Source organism: Heterodontus francisci, chromosome 32 (assembly GCF_036365525.1).
Source record: "Heterodontus francisci isolate sHetFra1 chromosome 32, sHetFra1.hap1, whole genome shotgun sequence".
Taxonomy (NCBI): domain Eukaryota; kingdom Metazoa; phylum Chordata; class Chondrichthyes; order Heterodontiformes; family Heterodontidae; genus Heterodontus; species Heterodontus francisci.
In genome coordinates, this window is record NC_090402.1 from 4,596,622 (window position 1) to 4,623,096 (window position 26,475).

Consider the following 26,475-nt stretch of genomic DNA (forward strand, 5'->3'; position numbering starts at 1 on the left):
ATGAATTAAAAGCCATAGCAGTCCTAGCTTTATGCTTTAGTCCCAAGTTCTAAATGACACCATTTGGACATGATACGACCACCCTTCCTGCCCTCCTTGTTGATGCACGTGTGACCTTAACAAGATGGCGGTGATACATCACATGTCCCAATTCGGTCCTTTCTATTGGTTATCCACCGCTCAACCGAGCTTGATAGCCGACGCTATGAGGTTGGATTGATATCTCAGCCAGCCATACAGCTGGCGGCACTCACCGGCCGCACCGCCAATCAGTTGCAGCCGGAGGCGGGATCCCAGGTGGTGCAGGTTTGGTTGTGGTGAGGCGGCGGGTCCGCAGTCGGCTTCTCAGTGAGGTGACTGGGCCTGCGAGCGACAGTGGCAATTCCTGGGCAGTGCTGACCACAGCCACGGGCTCTATTTGGTCTCAGTGCCCTCAGGTCAGGGAGAGGCAAAGTTTCGAACAATATCCAGGTGAATATTAAACAATTCGCTCGGGCGGGTAAACATTTGCAGGGCTCTGTTCACAACAGGATACCTAACATTAAGCACTGTAGGACGGGGCGGGGTATAAAGGAAGAAATAATGGCAGCTTGTCAGAAAGGTACAGCGATAATGCTAGAGTTATACAGCACAGAAACAGGCCCATCGTGTCTGTGCCGGCCATCAAGCACCTATCTATTTTAATCCCATTTTCCAGCACTTGGCCCGTAGCCTTTGTAAGCTCTGGCTTTTCAAATGCTCATCTAAATACTTTTTAAATGTTGTGAGGGTTCCTGCCTCTACCACCTCTTCACACAGTGCGTTCCAGATTCCAACCACCCTCTGGGTGAAAACATTTTTCCTCAAATCCCCTCTAAACCTCCTGCCCCTTACCATAAATCTACACCCCCTGGTTATTGACCCCTCCGCTAAGGGAAAAAGTTTCTTCCTATCTATCCTATCAATGCCCCATATAATTTTGCATACCTCAATCATGTCCCCCCTCAGCCTTCTCTGCTCTTAGGAAAACAGCCCTAGCCTATCCAGTCTCTCTTCATAGCTGAAACGCTCCAGCCCAGGCAACATCCTGGTGAATCTCCTCTGCATCCTCTCCAGGATAATCACATCCTTCCTATAGTGTGGTGCCCAGAAATGTACACAGTACTCCAGCTGTGGCCTAACTAGCGTTTTATACAGCTCCATGATAACTTCCCTGCTCTTATATTCTATGCCTCGGCTAAAAAAGGCAAGTATCCCATACGCCTTCCTAACCACCTTATCGACCTGTGCTGCTGCCTTCAGTGATCTATGGACAAGTACACCAAGGTCCCTCTGACCCTCTACTTCCTAGGGTCCTACCATCCATTATATATTCCCTTGCCTTGTTAGTCCTCCCAAAATTCATCACCTCACACTTCTCGGGATTAAATTCCATTTGCTACTGCTCTGCCCATCTATATTGTCCTGTAATCTAAGGCTTTCCTCCTCACTATTTACGACACCACCAATTTTCGTGTCATCTGCAAACTTACTGATCATACCTCCTATATTCATGTCTAAATCATTAATCTTAGACGGGCAAGGTTGAACAACCTGCCCCCTGATCTTGTGTGGAGGAAAATTCCTTCAGAGGATTTGAACGCATGTGAAAGCAGCAGGGAGAAGAAAATCCCAAAAAGTGTGGGTGCGAGAACACAGCCCTGTTTCACACCACTCAGGATAGGAAAGGGCTCTGATGAGGAGCCACAGGGCTGTGAAACAGGGCTGTGTTCTCGCACCCACACTTTTTGGGATTTTCTTCTCCCTGCTGCTTTCACATGCGTTCAAATCCTCTGAAGAAGGAATTTTCCTCCACACAAGATCAGGGGGCAGGTTGCTCAACCTTGCCCGTCTAAGAGCGAAGTCCAAAGTACGGAAAGTCCTCATCAGAGAACTCCTCTTTGCTGACGATGCTGCTTTAACATCTCACACTGAAGAGTGCCTGCAGAGTCTCATCGACAGGTTTGCGTCTGCCTGCAATGAATTTGGCCTAACCATCAGCCTCAAGAAAACGAACATCATGGGACAGGACGTCAGAAATGCTCCATCCATCAATATTGGCGACCACGCTCTGGAAGTGGTTCAAGAGTTCACCTACCTAGGCTCAACTATCACCAGTAACCTGTCTCTAGATGCAGAAATCAACAAGCGCATGGGTAAGGCTTCCACTGCTATGTCCAGACTGGCCAAGAGAGTGTGGGAAAATGGCGCACTGACACTGAACACAAAAGTCCGAGTGTATCAGGCCTGTGTCCTCAGTACCTTGCTCTACGGCAGCGAGGCCTGGACAACGTATGCCAGCCAAGAGCGACGTCTCAATTCATTCCATCTTCGCTGCCTTCGGAGAATACTTGGCATCAGGTGGCAGGACTATATCTCCAACACAGTAGTCCTTGAAGCGGCCAACACCCCCAGCTTATACACACTACTGAGTCAGCGGCGCTTGAGATGGCTTGGCCATGTGAGCCGCATGGAAGATGGCAGGATCCCCAAAGACACATTGTACAGCGAGCTCGCCACTGGTATCAGACCCACCGGCCGTCCTTGTCTCCGCTATAAAGACGTCTGCAAACGCGACATGAAATCGTGTGACATTGATCACAAGTCGTGGGAGTCAGTTGTCAGCATTCGCCAGAGCTGGCGGGCAGCCATAAAGACAGGGCTAAATTGTGGCGAGTCGAAGAGACTTAGTAGTTGGCAGGAAAAAAGACAGAGGTGCAAGGGGAGAGCCAACTGTGCAACAGCCCCGACAAACAAATTTCTCTGCAGCACCTGTGGAAGAGCCTGTCACTCCAGAATTGGCGTTTATAGCCACTCCAGGCGCTGCTTCACAAACCACTGACCACCTCCAGGCGCGTATCCATTGTCTCTCGAGATAAGGAGGCCCAAAAGAAAGAAAATCATTAATGTACATTATAAACAGCCAGGGTCCCAGCACCGATCCCTGTGGTACACCACTGGTCACAGGCTTCCAATCGCAAAAACAACCCTCGACCATCACCCTCTACCTCCTGCCACTAAGCCAATTTTGGATCCAATTTGCCAAATTGCCCTGGATCCCATGGGCTCTTACCTTCTTAACCAATCTCCCATACGGGACCTTATCGAAAGCCTTACTGAAGTCCATGTAGACTACATCAGCTGCTTTACCCTCATCTACACATCTAGTCACTTCCTTGAAAAATTCAATCAAGTTTGTTAGACATGATCTCCCCCTGACAAAATTATGGGGAATTTAACCTACATATAGCCTGGAAAAATCAGATGGGCAGAGGTAGCCTAGATGAGGAGTACATAGAATGTTTTTTGGGATAATTTCTTGGAACAATACGTTCTGAAGCCAACCAGAGAGCAGGTGAAACTAGACCTGGTATTGGGCAATAAGATAGGATTAATTAATGACCTCATAGTTAAGGTGCCCCTAGGTAGCAGCATAATATGATTGAATTTTACATTCAGTTTGAGGGAGAGAAGAGTGGGTCCAAGACTAGTATTTTAAACTTAAATAAGGACAATTATGAGGGCATGAAAGCAGAGCTAGCTAAAATTAACTGGCAAATCAGGTTAAGAAGTAGGTCAATAGAGACGCAGTGGCAGACTTTTAAGGAGATATTTCAGAATACACAGAATAGATACATTTCAATGAGGAAGAAAAATTCCAAGGGTGGGACCCGCCATCTGTGGTTAACGAAAACAGTTAAAGATAGTAACTTAAAGAAAAAGCCTATAATTGCACAAAGATGGGAGACAGGTCAGAAGATTGGACAGAATATAAAAAACAGCAAAGAATGACTAAAAGATTGATAAGGTAAAATTAGAGTATGAGAGAAAGCTGGCTAGAAATATAAAGACAAATAGTAAGAGTTTCTATAGATATTTTTTCAAAAAAGGGTTAAAATGAGTGTTGGTCCTATAGAAAGTGAGTCTGGGAAATTAATGGATAACAAGGAGATGGCCGATAAATAGATATTTTGCATTGGTTTTCACTATTGAGGATACAAGTAACATCCCAGTATTAGCTGTAAGTCAGGAAATGGAAGGGAGGGAGGAACTCAAGAAAATTACAAACACCAGGGAAGTGGTACTGAACAAATTGTTGGAGCTGCGGGCTGACAAGTCCCCGGGTCCTGATGGACTTCATCCTAGGGTGTTAAAAGAAGTGGCTAATGAAATAGTTGATGCGCTAGTTTTAATTTTCCAAAATTACCCAGATTCGGGGAAGGTTCCGTTAGATTGGAAAATAGCAAATGTAACTCCTTTATTCGAAAAGGGAGGGAGACAGAAAGCAGGAAACTACAGGCCAGTTAGTTTAACAATATGTCTTAGAGAAAATGTTAGGAGCTATTATTAACGATGTTATAGCAGAGCATTTAGAAAAATTCAAGGTAATCAGGCAGAGTCAACATGGTTTTGTGAAAGGGAAATAATGTTTAACCAATTTATTGGAGTTCTTTGAGGGAGTTACATGTGCTGTGGATAAAGGGGAACCGGTGAATGTATTGCACTTAGATTTCCAGAAGGCATTTGATAAGGTGCCACATCAAAGGTTCTTGCAGAAAATAAAAGCTCATGGTGTAGTGGGTAACATATTGGCATGGATAGAAGATTGGTTAGCGAACAGGAAACAGAGAGTAGGCATAAATCGGTAATTTTCTGGTTGGCAGGATGTAACGTGTGGTGTGCCACGGGGATCTGTGCTGGGGCCTCAACTTTTTACAATTTATATAAATGACTTAGATGAAGGGACCGAAAGTAAGGTTGCTAAATTTGCTGATGACACAAAGATAAGTAGGAAAGTAACTTGTGAAGAGGACATAAGGGGGCTACAAAGGGATATAGATAGGTTAAGTGAGTGGACAAAGACCTGGTAAATGGAGTGTAATGTGGGAAAGTGTGAAATTGTCCACTTTGGCAGGAAGAATAAAAAAGAAGCGTATTATCTAAATGGTGAGAGATTGCAGAGCTCTGAAATGCAGAGGGATCTGGGTGTCCTAGTGCATGAATCACGAAAGGTTAGTATGCAGGTAGAGCAAGTAATTAGGAAAGCTAATAGAATGTTATCATTCATTGCAAGGGGAATTGAATACAAAAATAGGGAGGTTATGCTTCAGCTATACAGGGCATTGGTGAGACCACATCTGGAGTACTGTGTACAGTACTGGTCTCCTTATTTAAGGAAGGATGTAAACGCGTTGGAGACAGTACAGAGAAGGTTTACTTGTCTAACACCTGGAATGGGTGGGCTGTCTTACGAGGAAAGATTGGACAGGCTAGGCTTGTGTCCACTGGAATTAGAAGAGTAAGAGGCGACTTGATTGAAACATGCAAGATCCTGAGGGGTCTTGACAGGGTGGATGTGGAAAGGATGTTTCCCCTTGTGGGGGAATCTAGAACAAGGGGTCACTGTTTAAAAATAAGGGGTCGCCCATTTAAGACAGAGATGAGGAGAAATTTTTTCTCTCAGAGGGTCGTAAGTCTTTGCAATTCTCTTCCTCAAAAGGCAGTGGAAACAGAGTCTTTGAATATTTTTAAGACAGCGGTAGATAACTTTCCACCCCCTTGCTTATCAAGAAGCTATCGGGGGTAGGCAGAAATGTGGAGTAATCAGTTCAGCCATGAACGTATTGAATGGCGGAGCAGGCTCGAAGGGCTGAGTGGCCTACTCCTGCTCCTAATTCGTATGTTGGTATGTTTTTCACGATGTGCTTTGTGCAATCTTGTCAGCATCTGAGATCCAGGCCTGTACCAAAACCATAGCTATTTAGTTGAGCTACCAAAGGGCCATCAACTTCTGTAGAACTGAGCCTATCAAGTTTTGGTTGGGGAGGCAGAGGATCTTGAGAAAGTTGTTTAACATTGCTTTGTGTATTGTGACTTCTCTTGTTGCAGGGTGACCAGGGGCCAGGATGTCACAGCAACGGACACTGCCTCAGAGTAAAGAGTTACTACTCCAGTCCTACAACAAGAGACTGAAAGATGACATCAGATCTATTCTGGATAACTTCACAGAAATCATCAAAAGTGCTCGGGTATGTGGCAACTAGACAAAACCAGTTGTCCTAACACAACTGATCTGCCAGTCCTGTGAGAAGATCATTTTTCAATGACGCATAAAATGTTACGTGCCCAGCAGCTTTAATTCACATACCAACAGCCCTCATGTTTCATTGGCATTCAAGGCAAAGATGGAAAGTTCTAACACAGAAATAGGACATTCAACTCCTTATCTGTGCCAGTGTTTTCCACCACACAAATGTCTAATCCCACTCTTCCCCTTAGTCCCTGCACCCTTTCATATCCAAGCTTCTCTAATCCTGCTATCCCAGTCACTCCCTAATACCCTTTAATATCCCACCCAATCTAATGCCATTCTCCTGCTCATTCCCTGCACCCTTTTAATGTTTCTCTTTGTCAGCAATTCTCCAATTTTCTTTAAAGAGAATTTGCAGCCTTTGCTTCAACAACAGTTTGTGTTTGAGGATCCCACATTCCAGCGTATAAAAAACATTTTTTCTAACCTACCCTTTAATTTGTTTGTGATTTATTTTAAATTGCTGCCTCTCGTTTCTGTCTCACTGACCAATGGGACCAACCTCTGACTATTTAGTCCCTTATAAACCTTCGTAGTCTCAAACCCCTTTAACGTGCCATTTTAACCTTGTGTGCTCCAGTGACAAAAGCTCTAATTTCTCAAATCATCTTAACGGTAGCCCCTTCCTCCATCGTTGGTAAGCTTGAGTATTTCAACCTGCACCTCCCAGCTTCCCTAAAGAGTTGTCCTTTTTGGCTAAATGCTGTGACGCAGATGGAACAAATGCTTAAACTGCTGCACATTCAACGTTTCAGCACTTGAGTTACAGCAACAAACTCAATCAGCAGTTTTATTATTTGAGTTCTGGCTCCCCCTTCCCGGTGAGGTCTTTAGCCAACAGCATAGTGGATGGTGATCAGGAACAGGACCCTTGACGTGTTTAACTCAGGGTGCTGATCCAGATTGTTGGCCGCCTTCAATGTTCTTCCGCACCACCCCCCCACCCCCAACCCCCAACCGCCCCACTAGAATTGACTGAGGGTCAAGTTTCAAACTTCATTAAGCTTTATTGCTGACTGCCCCATTTTCCCTTCCAACTAGTTCAGTGTGAGAATCTCCCTTCTCCACCTTCCCCTCCAGCCAGTGATACTGAAAGCTGAGGCAGTAAAAACAATCAATTACATATAATTTTACAGCACAGGAACAGGACATTCAGCTCAACTGGTCCATGCTGGTGTTTATGCTCCAATCAAGCCTCCTCCCACCCTCTTCATCTCACCCTATCACCATATTCTTCTATTCCTTTCCCCCTCATTTGTTTATGCAGCTTCCCCTTAAATGTATCTATACTATCCTCCTCAACTACTCCCTGTGGTAGCGAGTTCCACATTCTCACCACTCTCTGGGTAAAGGCGCTTCTCCTGAATTCCCGATTGGATTTATTAGTGAACAGCCTGTATTTGTGGCCCCCTAATTCTGGTCTCTCCTATGCAGATGGAAACATTTTCTCTCCATATCTACCCTGTCAAATCTCTTTGTAATTTTACAGACCTCTACCTGGTCACCTCTCAGCCTTCTCTTTTCTTGAGAAAATAGACCCAGACTGTTCAACCTATAATCTCTCAATTCTGATATCCTTGTAATTCTTTTTTGCCCCTTTGCTGCTGCCTCTAAATCCTTTTTGTCAACTGGAGATCAAAACTGTGCACAAAATTTATCCATTTTTTCCCATTGTACAACTTTGTTGAATATTCACTCCATTGTGCTAGTGCTGGCTCTTTGAAAGAGCTATCCAATTAATCCCACTCCTCCTGCTCTTTCCCCACAGTCCTGCGATTTTTTCCCCTCAAAGTATTTATCCAAATTGCTTTTGAAAGTTACTATTGAATTTCCTTCCACTACCCTTTCAGGCAGTGTGTTCCGGATCACAACAGCTCACTGGGTAAAAAAGTCTGCCAGTTACCTTAAATCTGTGTCCTCTGCTTACCGACACTCCTGCCAGTAGAAACAGTTTCTCCTTATTCTCTCAAAATCTTTCATAATTTTGGACGCCTCTGTTAAATTCCCCGCCCCTTAACCACCTCTGCTCTAGGGAAAGCAATCCCAGCTTCTCCAGTCTTTCCACAGATGTGCGAATAGAGTTTTGTTGGGTAAGGGTATCAATCGATATGGAGCAAAGGTGGGTAAATAGAGTTGAGGTGCATATCACACATGATCTTATTAAATGGGGGAGCAGTATTGAAGGACTGAATGGCCGTTTGCTGTTCCTGTGTCCTCTTCACTCTGTTCCCCGAGCTACACAATGAGCGAATGGGGAGCCCAGCACCTGCTGGAACAGTCTTTAATTGGGAAGTGGTTAGAGGATTGATGTAACGTCCTGAAGACACTAATCCTAAATGTTCACCTGAAGCCGCTCTTTGTTTTGCAGGTTGAAGATGAGACCCAGGTATCCCGCGCAACTCAGTGTGAACAGGATCATTATGAAATGCATGTGAGAGCAGCAAACATTGTGAGTACCGAGCGGGTCAAACGCACTCTATTCTTTCTCAGTGTAGTTTTTAAAATTTCAGCTGACTCAGTGGGGTACGGGTTCCACACTCACTGACTCTCACTGGGGTATGGGTTCCAGAGGCTGTATCCTATACCTCCTATTAATCGCTGCACCTTGGTGGCTGCTGAGGCTCTAAGCTCTGGAATTCCCTCCCTCAAACTTCTCCGCCTCCAGGCCTCTGTCTTGTTCTTTAAGATGCTGCTTAAGATCTACCACTTTCACCAAGTTTGGTCACCTGTCCTGATGTGTCTCTATGTGGTTGTGTGTCAAATTTTGTTTGATTTACGCTCTTGTGAAGGGACTTGGAATGTTTTACTGCATTAGAGATGCACGTAAATGTAAGTTCTTGTCAAATAACCTGCTCACCATATCAGGAATCACTCGAACCTCCCTCATTCATTGTCCGCATGCGGACTGTTTCCAACTGGAATGAAGCGCGAGCAGTCAGAATTGGGGACTTGGACTGATTTTTTCATTTTTAAGCCGGCTAATGAGAGATCCTGGACTGGCACCGTAACACCTAGCAATCCTGAATGACCACGTGGGTGTATAGAATGGAGTTTTTAAATAAGAGTGTTAGAGGGCTCCAGGCTGTATCTGGATCTTAATATTGCCCCTTTCATCTCTGGGATCTTGGTTAGCTAAAAGTAAAACATTCCCTGTCCCATGTTTTGTGAATTTATAAAACTTGTGTAAAGATGGCCCTCATAATAGTCAACAGCAAATTGGCAGCAACTATGTCTGTTTATAATAACATTAACGTCTATAAAATGTGTAAGATATTTTATCTGTCCACATGCCTGCCAACTTCTTCAATTATTAAAATTGACAACATTGTACGCAATCATCTCAGCCCCAGGACATTGCTGCAGAAGTTCCACAGGATAGTGTCCTAGGCCCAACCATCTTCAGCTACTTGATCAATGACCTTTCCTCCATCATAAGATCAGAAGTGGGGATGCTCGCTGATGATTGCGCAATGTTCAGCACCATTCACAACTCCTCAAATACTGAAGCAGTCCGTGTCCATAAGCAGCAAGACCTGGACAGCATTCAGCCTTGGGCTGATAAGTGCACCACATAAGTGCCTGGTATCGAGAATCTAACCATCTCCCCATGACATTTAACAGCATTACCATAGCTGAATCCCCTGCCATCAACGTCCTGGGGGTTACTATTAACCAGAAACTGAACAGGAGCGGACACATAAATACTGTGGCTACAAGAGCAGGACAAAGGCTGGGAATTCTGCAGCGAGTAACTCCCCTCCTGACTCCCCAGAGCCTGGCCACCATCTACAAAGCACAAGTCAGGAGTGTGATGGAATACTCTCTGCTTGCCTGGATGAGTGTGGCTCCAACAACACTCGGGTGAAAATGTTTTTCCTCATGTCCCCTCTAATCCTTCTATCAATCACCTTAAATCTGTGCCTCCTGGTAATTGACCTCTCTGCCAGGGGAAACAGGTCCTTCCTGTCTACCCTATCTAGGCCCCTCGTAATTTTGTACACCTCTATTAAGTCAACCCTCAGCCTCTTCTAAAGAAAACAACCCGAGCCTATCCAATCTTTCCTCATAGCTGCAGTTTTTGAGCCCTGGCAACATTCTTATAAATCGCCTCTGTACTCTGTCCAGAGTAATTATGTCCTTTCTGTAATGTGGTGACCAGAACTGTACGCAATACTCCAACTGTGGTCTAACCAGCGTTTTATACCGTTCCAGCATTACATCCCTGCTTTTGAATTCTATACCTCGGCCAATAAAGGAAAGTATTTCATATGCCTTCTTCACCACTCTATCTACCTGTCCTGCCACCTTCAGGGACCTGTGGACATGCACTCCAAGGTCTCTCACTTCTTCTACCCCTCTCAATATCCTCCCGTTTATTGTGTATTCCCTCACTTTTTTTGCCTTCCCCAAATGTATTACCTTTCAGTTTTTTGGATTGAATTCCATTTGCCACTTTTCCATTCACTCAACCTAACCATTGATATCTTTCTGGAGTCTACAGCTATCCTCTTCACTATCAACTACATGCCAAAGGCAGGTATATGGAGTTAGGCCGTGGATCAACCATGATCTCGTTGAATGGTGGGACAGGCTCGAGGGGCTGAATGGCCTACTCCTGTTCCTATCTTATGTTCCTATGCCAATTTTTTTGTCATCAGCAAATTTCCCAATCATGCCTCCCACATTTAAGTCCAAATCATTAATATATACCACAAACAGAAAGGGACCCAACACTCAGTCCTGTGGAATGCCACTGGAAACACCTTTCCATTCACAAAAACATCCGTCGACCACTACCCTTTGTTTCCTGTCACTGAGCTAATTTTGGATGCAACCTACCACATTCCCCTGTGTCCCATGGGCTTTCATTTTACTGACCAGTCTGCCATGTGGGACCTTGTCAAATGCCTTACTAAAATCCATGTAGACCACATCCACTGCACTACCCTCATCAATCCTTCTTGTTACTTTCTCAAAAAACTCAATTAAGTTAGTGAGACATGACCTTACCTTAACAAATCCATACTGACTATCCCTGATTAATCCATGCCTTTCTAAGTGGCAGTTTATCCTGACCCTCAGAAAAGATTCTGACAACTTACCCACCACTGAGGTCAGACTGACCGGCCTATAATGATTTGGCCTATCCCTCGCACCCTTTTTAAACAATGATACAATGTTCGCAGACCTCCAAACGTCTGGTACCTCTTCTGTATCCAGTGAAGATTTGAAGATGATCCTCAGCGCATCTGCTATTTCCTCTGTGGCTTCCTTTAACAACCTGGAATGCAATCCATCCAGCCCTGGTGATTTATCCACTTTCAAGGATGACAGACCCTCTAGTTCTTCCTCTCTCTTTATGCTTCTTCTTCTTTGGCCTCCTTATCTCGAGAGACAATGGGTAAGTGCCTGGAGGTGGTCAGTGGTGTGTGGAGCAGCACCTGGAGTGGCTATAAAGGCCAATTCTAGAGTGACAGGCTCTTCCACAGGTGCTGCAGAAAAATTTGTTTGTCAGGGCTGTTACACAGTTGGCTCTCCCCTTGCACTTCTGTCTTTTTTCCTGCCAACTGCTAAGTCTCTTCGACTCGCCACACTTTAGCCCCGCCTTTATGGCTGCCTGCCAGCTCTGGCGAACGCTGGCAACTGACTCCCATGACTTGTGATTAATGTCACAGGACTTCATGTCACGTTTGCAGACGTCTTTAAAGCGGAGACATGGATGGTCGGTGGGTCTGATACCAGTGGCGAGGTCGCTGTACAATGTGTCTTTGGGGATCCTGCCATCTTCCATGCAGCTCACATGGCCAAGCCATCTCAAGTGCCACTGACTCAGTAGTGTGTATATGCTGGGGATGTTGGCCGCCTCGAGGACTTCTGAGCTGGAGATACGGTCCTGCCACCTGATGTCAAGTATTCTCCGGAGGCAGCGAAGATGGAATGAATTGAGACGTCGCTCTTGGCTGACATACGTTGTCCAGGCCTCGCTGCCATAGAGCAAGGTACTGAGGACACAGGCTTGATACGCTCAGACTTTTGTGTTCCGTGTCAGTGTGCCATTTTCCCACACTCTCTTGGCCAGTCTGGACATAGCAGTGGAAGCCTTACCCATGCGCTTGTTGATTTCTGCATCTAGAGACAGGTTACTGGTGATAGTTGAGCCTAGGTAGGTGAACTCTTGAACCACTTCCAGAGTGTGGTCGCCAATATTGATGGATGGAGCATTTCTGACGTCCTGTCCCATGATGTTCGTTTTCTTGAGGCTGATGGTTAGGCCAAATTCGTTGCAGGCAGCCGCAAACCTGTCCATGAGACTCTGCAGACACTCTTCTGTGTGAGATGTTAAAGCAGCATCGTCAGCAAAGAGGAGTTCCTTGATGAGGACTTTCCGTACTTTGGACTTCGCTCTTAGACAGGCAAGGTTGAACAACCTGCCCCCTGATCTTGCGTGGAGGAAAATTCCTTCTTCTGAAGACTTGAACGCATGTGAGAGCAGCAGGGAGAAGAAAATCCCAAAAAGTGTGGGTGCGAGAACAGCCCTGTTTCACGCCACTCAGGATAGGAAAGGGGTCTGATGAGGTGCCGCTGTGTTGAATTGTGCCTTTCATATTGTCATGGAATGAGGTGATGATACCTAGTAGCTTTGGTGGACATCCAATCTTATCTAGTAGTCTGAAGAGACCACGTCTGCTGACGAGGTCAAAGGCTTTGGTGAGATCAATGAAAGCAATGTAGAGGGGCATCTGTTGTTCGCGGCATTTCTCCTGTATCTGACGAAGGGAGAACAGCATGTCAATGGTCGATCTCTCTGCACGAAAGCCACACTGTGCCTCAGGGTAGACGCGCTCGGCCAGCTTCTGGAGCCTGTTTAAAGCGACTCGAGCAAAGACTTTCCCCACTATGCTGAACAGGGAGATTCCACGGTAGTTGTTGCAGTCACTGCGGTCACCTTTGTTTTTATAGAGGGTGATGATATTGGCATCGCGCATGTCCTGGGGTACTGCTCCCTCGTCCCAGCACAAGCAAAGCAGTTCATGTAGCGCTGAAAGTATAGCAGGCTTGGCACTCTTGATTATTTCAGGGGTAATGCTGTCCTTCCCAGGGGCTTTTCTGCTGGCTAGAGAATCAGTGGCATCACTGAGTTCCGATTTTGTTGGCTGTACGTCCAGCTCATCCATGACTGGTAGAGGCTGGGCTGCATTGAGGGCAGTCTCAGTGACATCATTCTCCCTGGCGTACAGTTCTAGGTAGTGCTCAACCCAGCGGTTCATTTGCTTGCATTGGTCAGTGATTATGACCCCTGATTTAGATTTGAGGGGGCGATCTTCTTGCAGTCCGCACTGTGGAAGCTGCGTGTGATTTGAACACTGTTTAAGGAGGCTGGCCTTGTGACGATGAGGTCTAGCTGGTGCCAACGACACGATCTTGGGTGCCTCCATGAAACCTGGTGACAGGGCTTAGTGTGAAAGAACGAGTTGGTGATGCAGAGGTTATGATAGGTACACAACTCAAGCAGTCTCTGTCCATTCTCATTCATCCTTCCAACGCCATAGCACCCAAGGCAGGAGGGCCATGAGTCATGGTCGGCCCCAACCCTGGCATAAAAGTCCCCCAGCAGGAACAGGTGTTCAGTGTTGGGGATGCTACTAATGATATTATGGAGTTCCTCATAGAACTGGTCTTTAGCTTCAGGTGGGGAGCAGAGTGTTGGAGCATAGATGCTGAGTAGGTGTACTGGACCAGAGGTGGTGAGCAGTCGGATGGACAGTATGCGTTCCGAGCCATTTGAGGGAGGCTCTATCATGCTGAGCAAGGAGTTTCTGATGGCGAAGCCCACTCCATGCTGTCTTGGTTCTTCAGGATCCCTACCCTGCCAGAAGAAGGTGTAGTCTTGCTCTGCTCGAGATCCACTCGCGGGGAGGCGTGTCTCCTGAAGTGCTGCAATGTCCACATTGAGTCTACTGAGCTTGTTGTAAATGATGGCGGTCTTCCAAGAATCGTTGATTTGCGTAAGGTCTTCCGACAGGCCAGGACACACAGTTCTGATGTTCCAGCTTGCAAAGCGAAGGGCTGGTACCTTCTTTCCTTTTTTCATGTTTGGTGTGGTGTTGCAGTCCACTTTTCGGGCAATGACCCTGAGCTCCAAGCACCCATTGAAGCAGGTGGACTGTGGCGGGACAGAACCTTATTGACCGGGGGCTGCCCGGTTTGAGGCACGCGGTAGCTGTCCAGTGAGATGCGATGACCTCTCCCACCGCCAAAGGCAACCCGTGGCGCCCAATCTCTACGCCAATTGAGCTGGACTTATAACCCGTAACTGCTGCCTTCCGTGTTGTTTCAGTCACTGTGAGGCGACTATGGAGTGACCTCTCCATGGCGCATGCCTGGGCGAATATATGGAGGTTGAGAGTTGCCCAAGCGTCAAAACCCCCCTCTCGGCCTTTCTGGTGGGGTCCAAAGGAGTGCAGAGCACGACGTTTGGCACCAGTATGGCTGCAGGAACTCCGGAAACATGCCAAGGGTGACACATGACCGCCTACGGGGTTCCGCTCCGGATTTTCTGTTAGGGTTTACTCCCTTAGCTTATTGTATCTAATATTTCACACTCCTCCTCTTTAACTACAATATCTACATCAACCCTCTTCTTTGTGAAGGCAGAGACAAAAAAACTAATTAAGAAACCTGCCCACATCCTCTGCATCCACACATAAGTTCCCTGGTACATCTGTGATAGGCCCTACCCTTTCCTTAGTTATCCTCTTGCTCTCAATGTACTGATAAAACATCTTTGGGTTTTCCTTGATTTTACCTGCCAATAATTTTTCATGTGCTCTCTTTACTTTTCTAATTTCCTTTTTTACTTCATCCCTGCACTTTCTATACTCCTCTAGGTCTTCTAAAGTATTAAGATATTTGTGATCGTCATAAACTTTCTTTTTCTGCTTTAACTTACCCTGTAAGCTTCTAGATAGCCAGGGGGCTCTAGATTTGGCAATACCACCCTTTTTCTTTGTGGGGACATGCCTACACAGTGCCCGTAGTATCTCACTTTCGAACGCCTCCCACTGGTTTGCCACTGATTTTTCCTTCAAGTAGCTGTATCCAGTCCACTTTCTCCAGGTCATCTCTCAGTTTCTTAAAATTTGCCTTCCTCAATTTAAAGCTTTTACTCCTGTTTTATCTTTGTCCTTTTCCATGATTATGCTAAAACTAACTGTATTATGGTCATTATCTCCAAAATGATCACCCACTGTTACTTCATCCACTTGCCCGGCTTCATTACCGAAGACTAAATCTAGAATTGCGCCCCCTCTCATTGGGTTTGTTACGTGCTAGCTAAAAAAGTTCATTTGAACATAGTTCAAGAATTTTGTCCCCTCTGTGCCATTTCACAGTTGATATTGGGGTAGTTGAAATCCCCAACTATTATTGCCCTATGGTTTTTGCACGTAGAAATTTGCCTACATATCTGTTCTTCTACCTCCCTCTCACTATTTGGGGGTCTATTGTACACTCCTCGTAGTGTGGCTGCTCCTTTTTTATTTCTGAGCTCCACCCATTTGGCCTCTTTTGATGATTCATCTAGCATATCATCCCTCCTCAAAGCTGTTATTGATTCCTTAACTAATAATGCTACACCCCCACCTTTTTTATCTCCCTCTCTATCACGCCTGAAAACTCTATATCCAGGTATGTTGGGTTGCCATTCTTGCCTCTCCTCAAGCCAAGTTTCCGTTATAGCAACGATATCATGTTGCCATGTGTCTATCTGTGCCCTCAGCTCACCGGCTTTATTTACTATACTCCTTGCATTTAAATAAATACCCTTTAACACTGTCAAATTCCTATGCTGCCCACTTTTTAACCTTTGCTTCTTCTGTCTTTCAGAGTCACTTGCTAATTTTCTGCCTCCTGTTCCCTGTCCTGAAATTGTCCTATCTAAGACTGCGCTCAGGTTCCCATCCCCCTGCCGAGCTAGTTTAAACCATCCCCAACAGCACGAGCTTTTTGCACATCCTTTTTGCAAGGATATTTGTCCCAGTCCTGTTCAGATGCAGACAGCCGGCTTGTACAAGTCCCACCTTACCCAGAAACAGTCCCAATGCCCCATAAATCTGAAGCCCTCTCTCCTGCACCATCTCTCCAGCCACACATTCATCTGGTGTATTTTCCTATTTCTATACTCACTAGCACATGGCCTTGGAAGTAATCTGGAAATTACTACCTTTGAGGCCCTGCTTGCTAATCTTGTTCCTAACGCCCTAAACTCAGCCTGCAGGACCTCATCCCTCTTTCTTCCTATATCGTTAGTACCAATGTGGACCACAACCTCTGGCTGTGCACCCTCGCCCTCCAGAATGCCCTGTAGCCGCTCTGTGATATCCATGACCCTTGCACCAGGGAGGCAACATACCATCTTGGAATCACGTCTGCGACCACAGAAATGCCTATCTGTTCCCCTAACTATAGAATCCCCTACCACTATTGCTCTCTTGTCCTTTCTCCTCGCTCCCTGCACAGCTGAGCCACGCATGGTGCCCTGGTCATGAAACTGACTGCACTCTCCTGATGCCCTCTGGTGACTCCTGCACTACCTGCCTTGACCATCTTGTCTGTCTGGCAGCCACCCAGTCCCTCCCTGCCTGTGCTGTCTTCAGCTCCGGGGTGACTACCTCCTGAAACGTGCTTTCCACGTAGTTCTCTGCCTCGTGGATGTACAACAGTGACTCCAGCCGCTGCTCGAGTTCCGAAACTTAGAGCTCAAGCTTCTGCAGCCGGTGACACCTGCTGCAGATGTTTTCATCAAGGACACATGGTGCGTCCACAACGTTACACATATCACAGGAGAGACATTCAGCTTGGCCGAGCTGCCCTGCCATTACTTAGCCTTACAAACTAAATATTGCTATTGTAATAAGTGGAATAACTTACCAGTTACTTGCCAATCAGCTTCTTCCCCTGTACCATAGAGGCTGAAAAGGCAGAAAAGAAAAGAAAGACTGCAAAGAGCAGCTCTTTCCCCTAGTCAGTAAAATCCCTCATACATAACTCACAGCCTGACTCTGTCCAAATAGCATAATTCTAAGGAGTAATTATTAATAAATTACACTAATTAAAACAAAACCTTAGTAGTACTAACCTTATCGCTTACAAGGTAGCTAATTGAGGGTTTTAAAAAAAAGAACTCTTTTTTTTTCCCCTGATTTTTTTTAAAGCTATTTACAGGTAATAGCAGCTGTTACTTACCAACCAATCAGCTTACAGACTTACCGTGATGTCACTTAAGTTTTTTTCCTCCTTTGAAACTCAGCGCGCGCGCTGACCCAAACAGGTCCACTGACTGCCGCTGCTCCAGTCTGAGGTAGGTAAGGGCCTTGCGCCCCGCTCTTTATTTCTACTGGTCCCTCTCCAGATCCGCCACCTCGCAGGTCCGCTGCCAACTGCCGCTGCTCCAGTCTGAGGTAGGTAAGGGCCTTGCGCCCCGCTCTTTATTTCTACAGGTCTCGCTGGTCTTGCCAGTGACACTCATATCCCATGAAACAAATAATAAAAAAAAGTAAAAGCAAAATACTGCGGATGCTGGAAATCTGAAATAAAAACAAGATGCTGCCAGACCTGCTTTATAATTTTAAAAAAAGTACTCCGGATGTGGTCTTACCAATTCCCTAATTTTATACTCCATCCCCCTTGCAATAAATGCCAACATTCCATTTGCCTTCCTAATCACTTGCTGTCCTTGCATGCTAACTTTTTGTGATTGATGTACGAGGACACCTAGATCATTCTGTATCGCAGCATTCTGTAGTTGTCCATGTAAATAATATCCTGCCTTTCTATTCTTCCTGCCAAAGTGGGCGACCTCACATTTTCCCACGCCATCTGTCACATTTTTATCCATTCACTTTATCTGTATCTCTTTGCAGATACCTGGTGTCCTCCTCACAAATTGATTTGCAACCTATCTTTGTATGGTCTGCACATTTAGCTACAATACACTCGGTCCCTTCATCCAAGTCATTAATATAGAAGGTATATAATTGAGGCCCCAGCACTGATCCCTGTGGCACTCCATTGACTACTTCACTGAGTCCTGACACCCCAAGATCAAATTCTGTCTCAGCCAGTGGCAGAAAGCGGGCAGTATTGGATCAGCTGCCCATTATACACATTGCCTGATATTCAGTTCCATTGCACTCTGGAATCAAATATCCGGTGCTGTGTATAACGGGTTACCAATTCAATACCACCTGTGTTTTGCCACCATCTGAGATGAATTTCTGACGCCCTCCCCCACCCCAAGTGTAACACTGAGAAATCAATGCGTAAATACACACTTGCATACATCTGGCAAATTCAGATCATAACTCGCTGAGTTAAAGAAAATTGCCAGTTACCTTAAATCTGTCCCTTCTGACCCACCTGCCATTGGAAACAGTTTTTCCTAATTTAACAAAACTCTTCATAATTTTGAATGCCGTGATTTGTGTCAACCATGCTCAGTGGGTAGCAGTCTCGCCTCTGAGTCAGATGGCTATGGTTTGAGTTCCACTCCAGATATTTGAACATAAAATCCAGGCTGAAGCTCCCACTGCAGTGCTGAGGGAGCGCTGCATCGTCTGGGCAGTGCTGAGGGAGCGCTGCATCGTCTGGGCAGTGCTGAGGGAGCGCTGCATCGTCTGGGCAGTGCTGAGGGAGCGCTGCGCCTTCGGAGGGGCAGTGCTGAGGGAGCGCTGCATCGTCGGAGGGGCAGTGCTGAGGGAGCGCTGCATCGTCGGAGGGGCAGTGCTGAGGGAGCGCTGCATCGTCGGAGGGGCAGTGCTGAGGGAGCGCTGCATCGTCGGAGGGGCAGTGCTGAGGGAGCGCTGCATCGTCGGAGGGGCAGTGCTGAGGGAGCGCTGCGCCTTCGGAGGGGCAGTGCTGAGGGAGCGCTGCGCCTTCGGAGGGGCAGTGCTGAGGGAGCGCTGCATCGTCGGAGGGACAGTGCTGAGGGAGCTCTGCGCCTTCGGAGGGGCAGTGCTGAGGGAGCGTTGCGCCGTCGGAGGGGCAGTGCTGAGGGAGCGCTGCGCCATCGGAGGGGCAGTGCTGAGGGAGTTCTGCAGTGTCAGGGTCAGCGCTGAGGGAGCGCTGCACTGTTGGAGGTGCTGTCTGCTGCCTCAAGTGGATGTAAAAGATCTTGCAGTCACTATTTTGAAGAAGAGCAGGGGAGTAGAGGCCCGGGACCCGACGACATGTGTCGGGTTCAAGTCGGGTCGGGCCCATCTTCCGGGGTCGGGTCTGGTTCGGGGCAAAATCGGAGAGACTCGGGCCGGGTCGGGCTTGGTCCGCTGTGTTTGGGTCGGGTTCTTTTTCCCGACCTAAAGCAGGTTTCTACTGGGGAGTTCTCCCTTAACCATTATCACTAAATCAGACTATCTGGTCATTATCACATTGTTTGTGGGAGCTTGCTGTGTGTAAATTGGCTAGTGACGACACTGCAACAGTACTTCAATGGCTGTGAGGTTTTCAATAATCCTGTATAAAAGCAAGACTTCTGGATCTGTTCTTAACCTTCTCTGCTCTGAAGAGAATAATCCCATCTCATCCAGTTTCTCTATTGATGTCTTAACAGATTGTTGTTGGGTAACGGTCTGATGCAATATGCAGTAAAAGTAGGTAAATGGAATTAAGATACAGGTTAGCTATGATCTAATTGATCATTTTGGCTCTTGTTTCTCCGCTGCTTTGCTCTTAGGTGCGAGCCGGGGAGTCTCTGATGAAGCTTGTCTCAGACCTGAAGCAGTTCCTGATCCTGAACGACTTTCCCTCCGTGAATGAAGCCATTAATCAGCGGAAGCAGCAACTGCGGAACCTGCAGGAAGAATGCGACAAGAAGCTGATCACGCTGAGAGACGAGATTGCGGTTGATCTGTACGAGCTAGAAGAAGAATATTACTCCTCCAGGTACAAATAACACGGAACTGGTCCCCAGTACAGCCTTCAGAATGTTGTGAGCAGCCACAGCAGGGCCCCTGAATACACTGACATACCCCACAGTATGACCCAAGCTCACCTACACACACTGTAACATTCTCCTAATTCCACACTTACAGTTTGAGCAGGTAGGAGAATGTAACACTATTTGACGTGATGTGTTTACACTGTAACACTCTCGTACATATTCCACAATATATATGTATTTCTTTGCGAAGTAGAGAGGGTATCTTTATATTTAAACTCTGCTGATAATGCTGCTTCTTTTCCCCATGGTCTTCACTGTCGCCCACTAGAAATGCAAGTCTGTCTTTCTTTTCACCATTATGTGGGTTCTAGTTGAGTCTGTTTGAAAACACCCTTTACAGTACATGATCTTCATTTGAGAACAGTCATGATCTAACACGACCTGAACATTGCGCACAATGTTATAAGGGGCAGGTTGTGGGAAACGGGGTGTGGAGTGATGTTTTCTCCATTTCCTCGTCCTAACAAATTCCCAACACACAGCTGTAAATCATTCTTGAGCACCCAAAGGATGTTTTCCACCCCGTGTCTATTGAAGTTGAATGTGCTGATTCCTCCCGGGTAAAACTCCAGCATGCAGACATGTTCTTTTTTTTTTAAAAAAAAGCGAGCCCACACAGGAATGCTCCCCAGTCAGTGAATCTAAAAATTCTTGGGCATAATGCGTCTCGCGAAAACATTCCTTCTGCTATTCTGAAGAAGCTCTCTGTGCTGCAGCACCCGTTATTGGAATCTGCTCTTCCTGCCTCCTTGTGTGTGTCGAGGATGTTGAAGTTTAGACGTTGCCTTTCATGTGATGTGGAAGCAACACTTCTTCAATGTTGTACTGAACGGGGCAGTCATTTTAAGACAATAGTTTCTGTGGGGGGGCATTTCCTGTCCCGGTTTTATTGCAATGAGAATCTGAGCATTTTTACAACACAAACTGGGATTTTATTTTAAATCATTCCCAGATTTAGTAAGAGATTCTTTTTATCTATTATAATTTAATATATCTATCTTTAATATAACCATAAACACATTATGTATGCATGCACTCCCTGTTCATGAGATTTTAAATGTCACGCTGTGTCTAATGCAAATTTCTGTGTCATATTTGGTGGGGAAATATTTTTCGCACCTGTGCGTTTGCAGTAATATGACATTGAAGCCTTAAAGGGATAGGCTGGTTACATGGAGCGTTCCCTTTGCACCAGAATAATATGTTAAATGGTGTATTGTGACCAGGGTCATGGTGACGTTACTATATATGCAATAATCACTTCAACAACAAATTAACTTCTTATACAATACATATTTATACTTTGCTGTGATATGATTCTTTCTAAAGCTGCTGGACAGAAAAAGTCACAGTTTCATAAGTCACAGGACTGTGCAATTCAGCACTTCACTTCACTCCCATTACAGTGTTTTCCATAATATTACACCTGTGTTACATGCAAAGACCCGACGTATCCTGTACATCCCATAATATCATGGATTGTGAATTGCTTGCACATTCCATAATCAGTTCTGTAAATTGTACATCCTATGATATAACTGTAACAAGTTGCATGCACATCCCATAATCTGGTATTCTACTTAAACATCCCATAATATCAAAGCGATCACCTAATTGTGCATCCCATACTATCAGTCTGAGTTAGCTGTACACTCCAGGATATTCCACATGCATTCCATACCAACCAGTGTTGTGCTATGTGTACATCCCATAATACCCATGCCCATTCACTGTACATCCCATAATATCACACTTCTGTGTTAGCTGTACATCCCATGATAGTATGTACATCCTATAAAATGATTGCAGCCCCAGCTGCTCAGTAGCTGGGAGTCAATGAAGGATAACTGTGGGCCTGGAAACCAGGGGCCTGGACCTGGCCTGGAGACAGTCTGCCTCCTTGGAGCCTCCGGTCTGGGCTATAAAGTACCTCTAGGCTTGGGGTAGATTCTCAGCCACAGGATACTGGAGAGTCCAGGTTCCATCCCTGGCCTATATGAGTCCACTGACTGCAGCAGGGGCAACAGCAGAGGCTACAATCACCGTCAGTATCCCTGGGCTAGCAAGGGAAATGGGGAAGGAAAATCTGTCACCACTCCTGCTCCTGATCACCGTGTAATGATAGTGGTTTCTGCCAGGAAGTGTGCGTGCACACAATTGGGCAAGAACAGGATTGGGTTTGGCAGCAATGCCACCCAGAGTCGAATAGCTTATTACATGAGTTAATGGCCATGTGGAGGGGAATGCAGAAGAGCCACTGACTCCCAAGAATCCATAATCCAGTGAGAGCCGGGAGTCTCGGAAGGTAAAGAACAGTTAATCAGGGCAAGCGGAGACTGAGGTATGAGAGCAGGAGCAGTTGGAATCCCATCAACCAAGTACATCAACACGCTTTTTAAAATCAATGATGCATCCTCCTCCTTCACAGCCAGCTGATTCCATTTTCATGAAACACATACTTTCAACTAAAAAGCTGTTAGTCAGACTCCTAGCCAGGACTAAAATGATTGAGTGCAGACTGAGAGCGTGATCTGTTTTGATTAATGAAATCTTCCAGTAGTGAGTGTTACAATTAATAATTGACGTTACACCTTGTGCCTTGTTCACTTTTCCTGACATTTTAAAAAAGAAATTTGTTTTTATCTCTGTACCTGTGTTTATTTTTGTTTTAAGATATATATATATATATATATAATTTAAAAGCTGCGTCCTTCATTCTATTAAACATTCCAGAATCTCATTTTAGCGTCAACATTTTAAATACTTCTTAAATAAAGTTAAAATCATGCAGATCACTGATTTCACTTTCTTTCTGTCTAACGTCACCTCATCCAATTTAAGTTCCTGCAGCTTTTCTCCTGCCGCTTGCTTCCTCTGCCTTACAAACGCATGCCATTCTTCAATTAATTTTCCTTTGACTTTTTACTTTTAATTGACAGACCAACTCCTAGAAAGGTTATAATTGGTAAATGCACCGCTTACTGTGTTACCAAGTCAACACAGACCATGAAACTCCGAGCTTCTATCCTTGGACTGTGCTGAGTTAGCTGATCATTGCTGGGGAGAGGCGTAGGGTTGCCACTGTTGGCCGACAAAAGTGCTTCAGGGTTAGGGTTCCAAATGCTAATCCCTCCTCAGCGACTCCATTTTGATAGTATTGGGCTTAGCTGTGATGTCTCCCTTAGTTAATATCATATTACCTGTCCTGGGAGTGTTTGATGGGGACAGTGTAGAGGGAGCTTTACTCTGTATCTAACCCTGTGCTGTACCTGTCCTGGGAGTGTTTGATGGGGACAGTGTAGAGGGAGCTTTACTCTGTATCTAACCCCCGTTTTTTTTTTTTTCTTTTCTTTTCTTTTTCTTTTTTTTTATTGATGGGGGACAGTGTAGAGGGAGCTTTACTCTGTATCTAACCCCGTACTGTACCTTGTCCTGGGAGTGTTTGATGGGGACAGTGTAGAGGGAGCTTTACTCTGTATCTAACCCCCGTGCTGTACCTGTCCTGGGGAGTGTTTGATGGGGACAGTGTAGAGGGAGCTTTACTCTGTATCTAACCCCGTGCTGTACCTGTCCTGGGAGTGTTTGATGGGGACAGTGTAGAGGGAGCTTTACTCTGTATCTAACCCCGTGCTGTACCTGTCCTGGGAGTGTTTGATGGGGACAGTGTAGAGGGAGCTTTACTCTGTATCTAACCCCGTGCTGTACCTGTCCTGGGAGTGTTTGATGGGGACAGTGTAGAGGGAGCTTTACTCTGTATCTAACCCCGTGCTGTACCTGTCCTGGGAGTGTTTGATGGGGACAGTGTAGAGAGAGATTTGCTCTATCTAACCTGGGCTGTGCCTGTCCTGGGAGTGTTTGCTGTGGCCTCTACTGTTTTATGGCTAATTTTCTAAAGAGACCCCACATTCAACAACAACTTGCATTTATATTGCACCTTTAACATAGGAATTATGTCACAAGGCGTTTCACAGGAATGTTATCAAACAAAATTTAACACCAAGCCACAAAAGGCGATATTCGAACAGGTAACCAAAAGCTTGGTCTAACAGATCAGTTTCAGAAATGTTTTAAAAGAGGAAAGGGATAAAGAGGTTTAAACCAGAGCTGAGGGTCTAGGAAGCTTAACATGTGGCCACCAGTGGTAGAGCAATATAAACTGGGAGGGGCAAGAGGCCAGAATTGGAGGAGCACGGATATCTTGGAGGGTTGTGGGGCATGAGGAGGTTTTAGCGATTGGGAGGGGAGAGCCCAATTTGATTAGAGAACCAGGATGAGAATTTTAAAGTTGAGATGTTGCCAGACTGGGAGCGGTGTAGATCAGCAAGCACAGGGATGATTTCTGAATGGGACTTGGAGCAAGTTAGAACATGGGTAGCAGAGCAGCCAGTAAATGGCTCCAAAGCTAATGAATATATTAGATCAGTGGAGTTATGGATGAGTTCAAGTTTATGGAGGGTGGAAGATAGGAGGGAGGCCAGGAGACTGTCAGAATAATCGAATAAAGACTTGGGTGAGCTATGGAGAGCAGAGAAAATCCAAGTGGGGGAAAGAACTACCTGAATCAGTGTTGAAGTGGTCAGGATACAGTCGTGGGAATGTGTGCTCACGTGACCCTGTGCAAGGGGTCTTGCTTCAGCTCGCTCTGCCCCTAATGGTGTTACCTGTGAATCAGTAGTAGCACTCTCAGCATGGACTCAGTCAGAAGGTCGTGGATTCAAGTCCCACAGCAAAGGCTTGAGCCCATAATCCAGGCTGGCATTGTAGTGTCGCACTGTCGGAGGGTCAGTGCTGAGGGAGTGCCGCACTGTCGGAGGGTCAGTGCTGAGGGATCGCTGCACTGTCGGAGGGGCAGTGCTGAGGGATCGCTGCACTGTCGGAGGGTCAGTGCTGAGGGATCGCTGCACTGTCGGAGGGTCAGTGCTGAGGGATCGCTGCACTGTCGGAGGGGCAGTGCTGAGCGAGTGCTGCACTGTTGGAAGTGCGGTCTTTCAGATGAGACTGTAAACCAAGGCCACGTCTGCCCTCTCAGGAGGACATAAAAGATCCCATGACGTTATTACAAAGAGGAGCAGGGAAGTTATCCCTGGTGTTCTGCCCAATATGTATCCCTCAACCAGCATCACTAAAACAGATGATCTGATCATTATCACCTTGCTGTGTGTGGAATCTTGCTGTGCACGAATTGTCTGCAGCATTTCCTACATTACAACAATGACTATTTCAGAAAGTACATCATTGACTGTCAAGTGCTTTGGGACATTGAGGTGGTGAAAGGTGCTATAGAAATGCAAGTCTTTCTTTGTGACCAACTTCCTTTATTTTTTTTGTTGTACTCTTGACTTGTTCTTACAACCTTTGCTCTTCTTTCTTAATGCCCTCTTTGTTCCTGGCAAAGCTACAGCCTGTGGGATGGTGCTGACCTCCCACTTTGCGAAGCGTACCGGAGACGGGAGGAGGAGGGGGCAGTCACGCCTGAAGAAGAGATGGTGACTGAGATGGCGGGGCCTGCAGCGACAGCAGGTGACGAAGCTAATGGTGGAGTGGCACTGAGCAATGCCACTGTGCAGCCACAGGTGAACGGGCACGGTGCAGGGAGCACAGATCCTGTCTGAAGTGTGGGGTGGACTAGGGCCGGGCAGTGGCTGCAGGAAATGCCCCTTCCCCTAGTCCCCACCACGCCATGCCTCCCTCCGTATTAGACCAGACCTGTGCTTCGGATGCATGAATGTATCGGACACTGCAGCATGTGTTGGAACTGGACACATCACCTGACGCAGCCCATACCATTTGCTAGATGCTGTCGAAAGGAGAATTGTGGAAACATACAAGAAACTGATAGGATATCACAGGCTTGTTGTGCCTAAACTAGATGGGCCTACCAGCATCTGAAAGAGAAAGATGGTTCTGTGCACAGGGTGGTGGGTGTTGTCAATCAAGATGTGGTGAAATGGACAGGCAGTTTGCCATCACCCAATGACCAGCTTCACCCCCCACCCCACATTTCCACAGGACCGGGTGTCTCCCACCTTTCCCCCCACCCCCAACAAAAAAAAGAAACACTAAGTCTGTCTTCCCTATCAGGCTGTGATCGGTCTGCCAGGCATTTTCACTTCTAAGGTTTTGCAATGTATATTTTTAGTCGGTGGTTTGCTTTGATGTCAATTTCTGTCATCGTGACCCCGTGGCGTTCACTGACGGGTACGATGTGTGAATATAACGATAGTCTCGTTTCCTTATTTTTTGGCTGAGAGTTAAGATCTGGGAGGCATCTGCATCTGGCTAAATAGACAAGGGGAGTGGGGATAGGTAGGATAAGAAACCTAACACGGTCTCTCTTAGTTATAAACCATTTAAGCTCGAGAGAGCCGAA

General features: G+C 46.2%; 1 protein-coding gene across 3 annotated transcripts; it reads left to right on the forward strand.

Moving 5' to 3' along the window:
- Positions 1-282: 282 nt before the first annotated feature.
- On the forward strand, positions 283-26,171 carry med22 (mediator complex subunit 22). Of its 3 annotated transcripts, none has more exons than XM_068012032.1 (5): positions 283-471; positions 5,908-6,047; positions 8,478-8,558; positions 19,839-20,047; positions 25,501-26,171. In XM_068012032.1, the coding sequence occupies exons 2-5, from the start codon at positions 5,925-5,927 to the stop codon at positions 25,715-25,717; spliced, it is 630 nt and encodes a 209-aa protein (XP_067868133.1). In that variant the 5' UTR covers positions 283-471; positions 5,908-5,924; the 3' UTR covers positions 25,718-26,171. The 3 variants fall into 3 exon arrangements, with proteins under 3 accessions (XP_067868133.1, XP_067868135.1, XP_067868136.1); XM_068012034.1 differs by having other exon boundaries at positions 25,507-26,171; XM_068012035.1 differs by lacking the exon at positions 25,501-26,171 and having other exon boundaries at positions 284-471; positions 19,839-22,866.
- The last annotated feature ends 304 nt before the right edge of the window (positions 26,172-26,475 follow it).

Bases quoted from the DNA above. Each gene is read 5' to 3' on its own strand.
- med22 (XM_068012032.1), top strand. From the start codon at position 5,925: ATGTCACAGCAACGGACACTGCCTCAGAGTAAAGAGTTACTACTCCAG. The intron at 6,048-8,477 runs GTATGTGGCAAC...TTTGTTTTGCAG, and splicing joins AAATCATCAAAAGTGCTCGG to GTTGAAGATGAGACCCAGGT. The intron at 8,559-19,838 runs GTGAGTACCGAG...CTTTGCTCTTAG, and splicing joins ATGTGAGAGCAGCAAACATT to GTGCGAGCCGGGGAGTCTCT.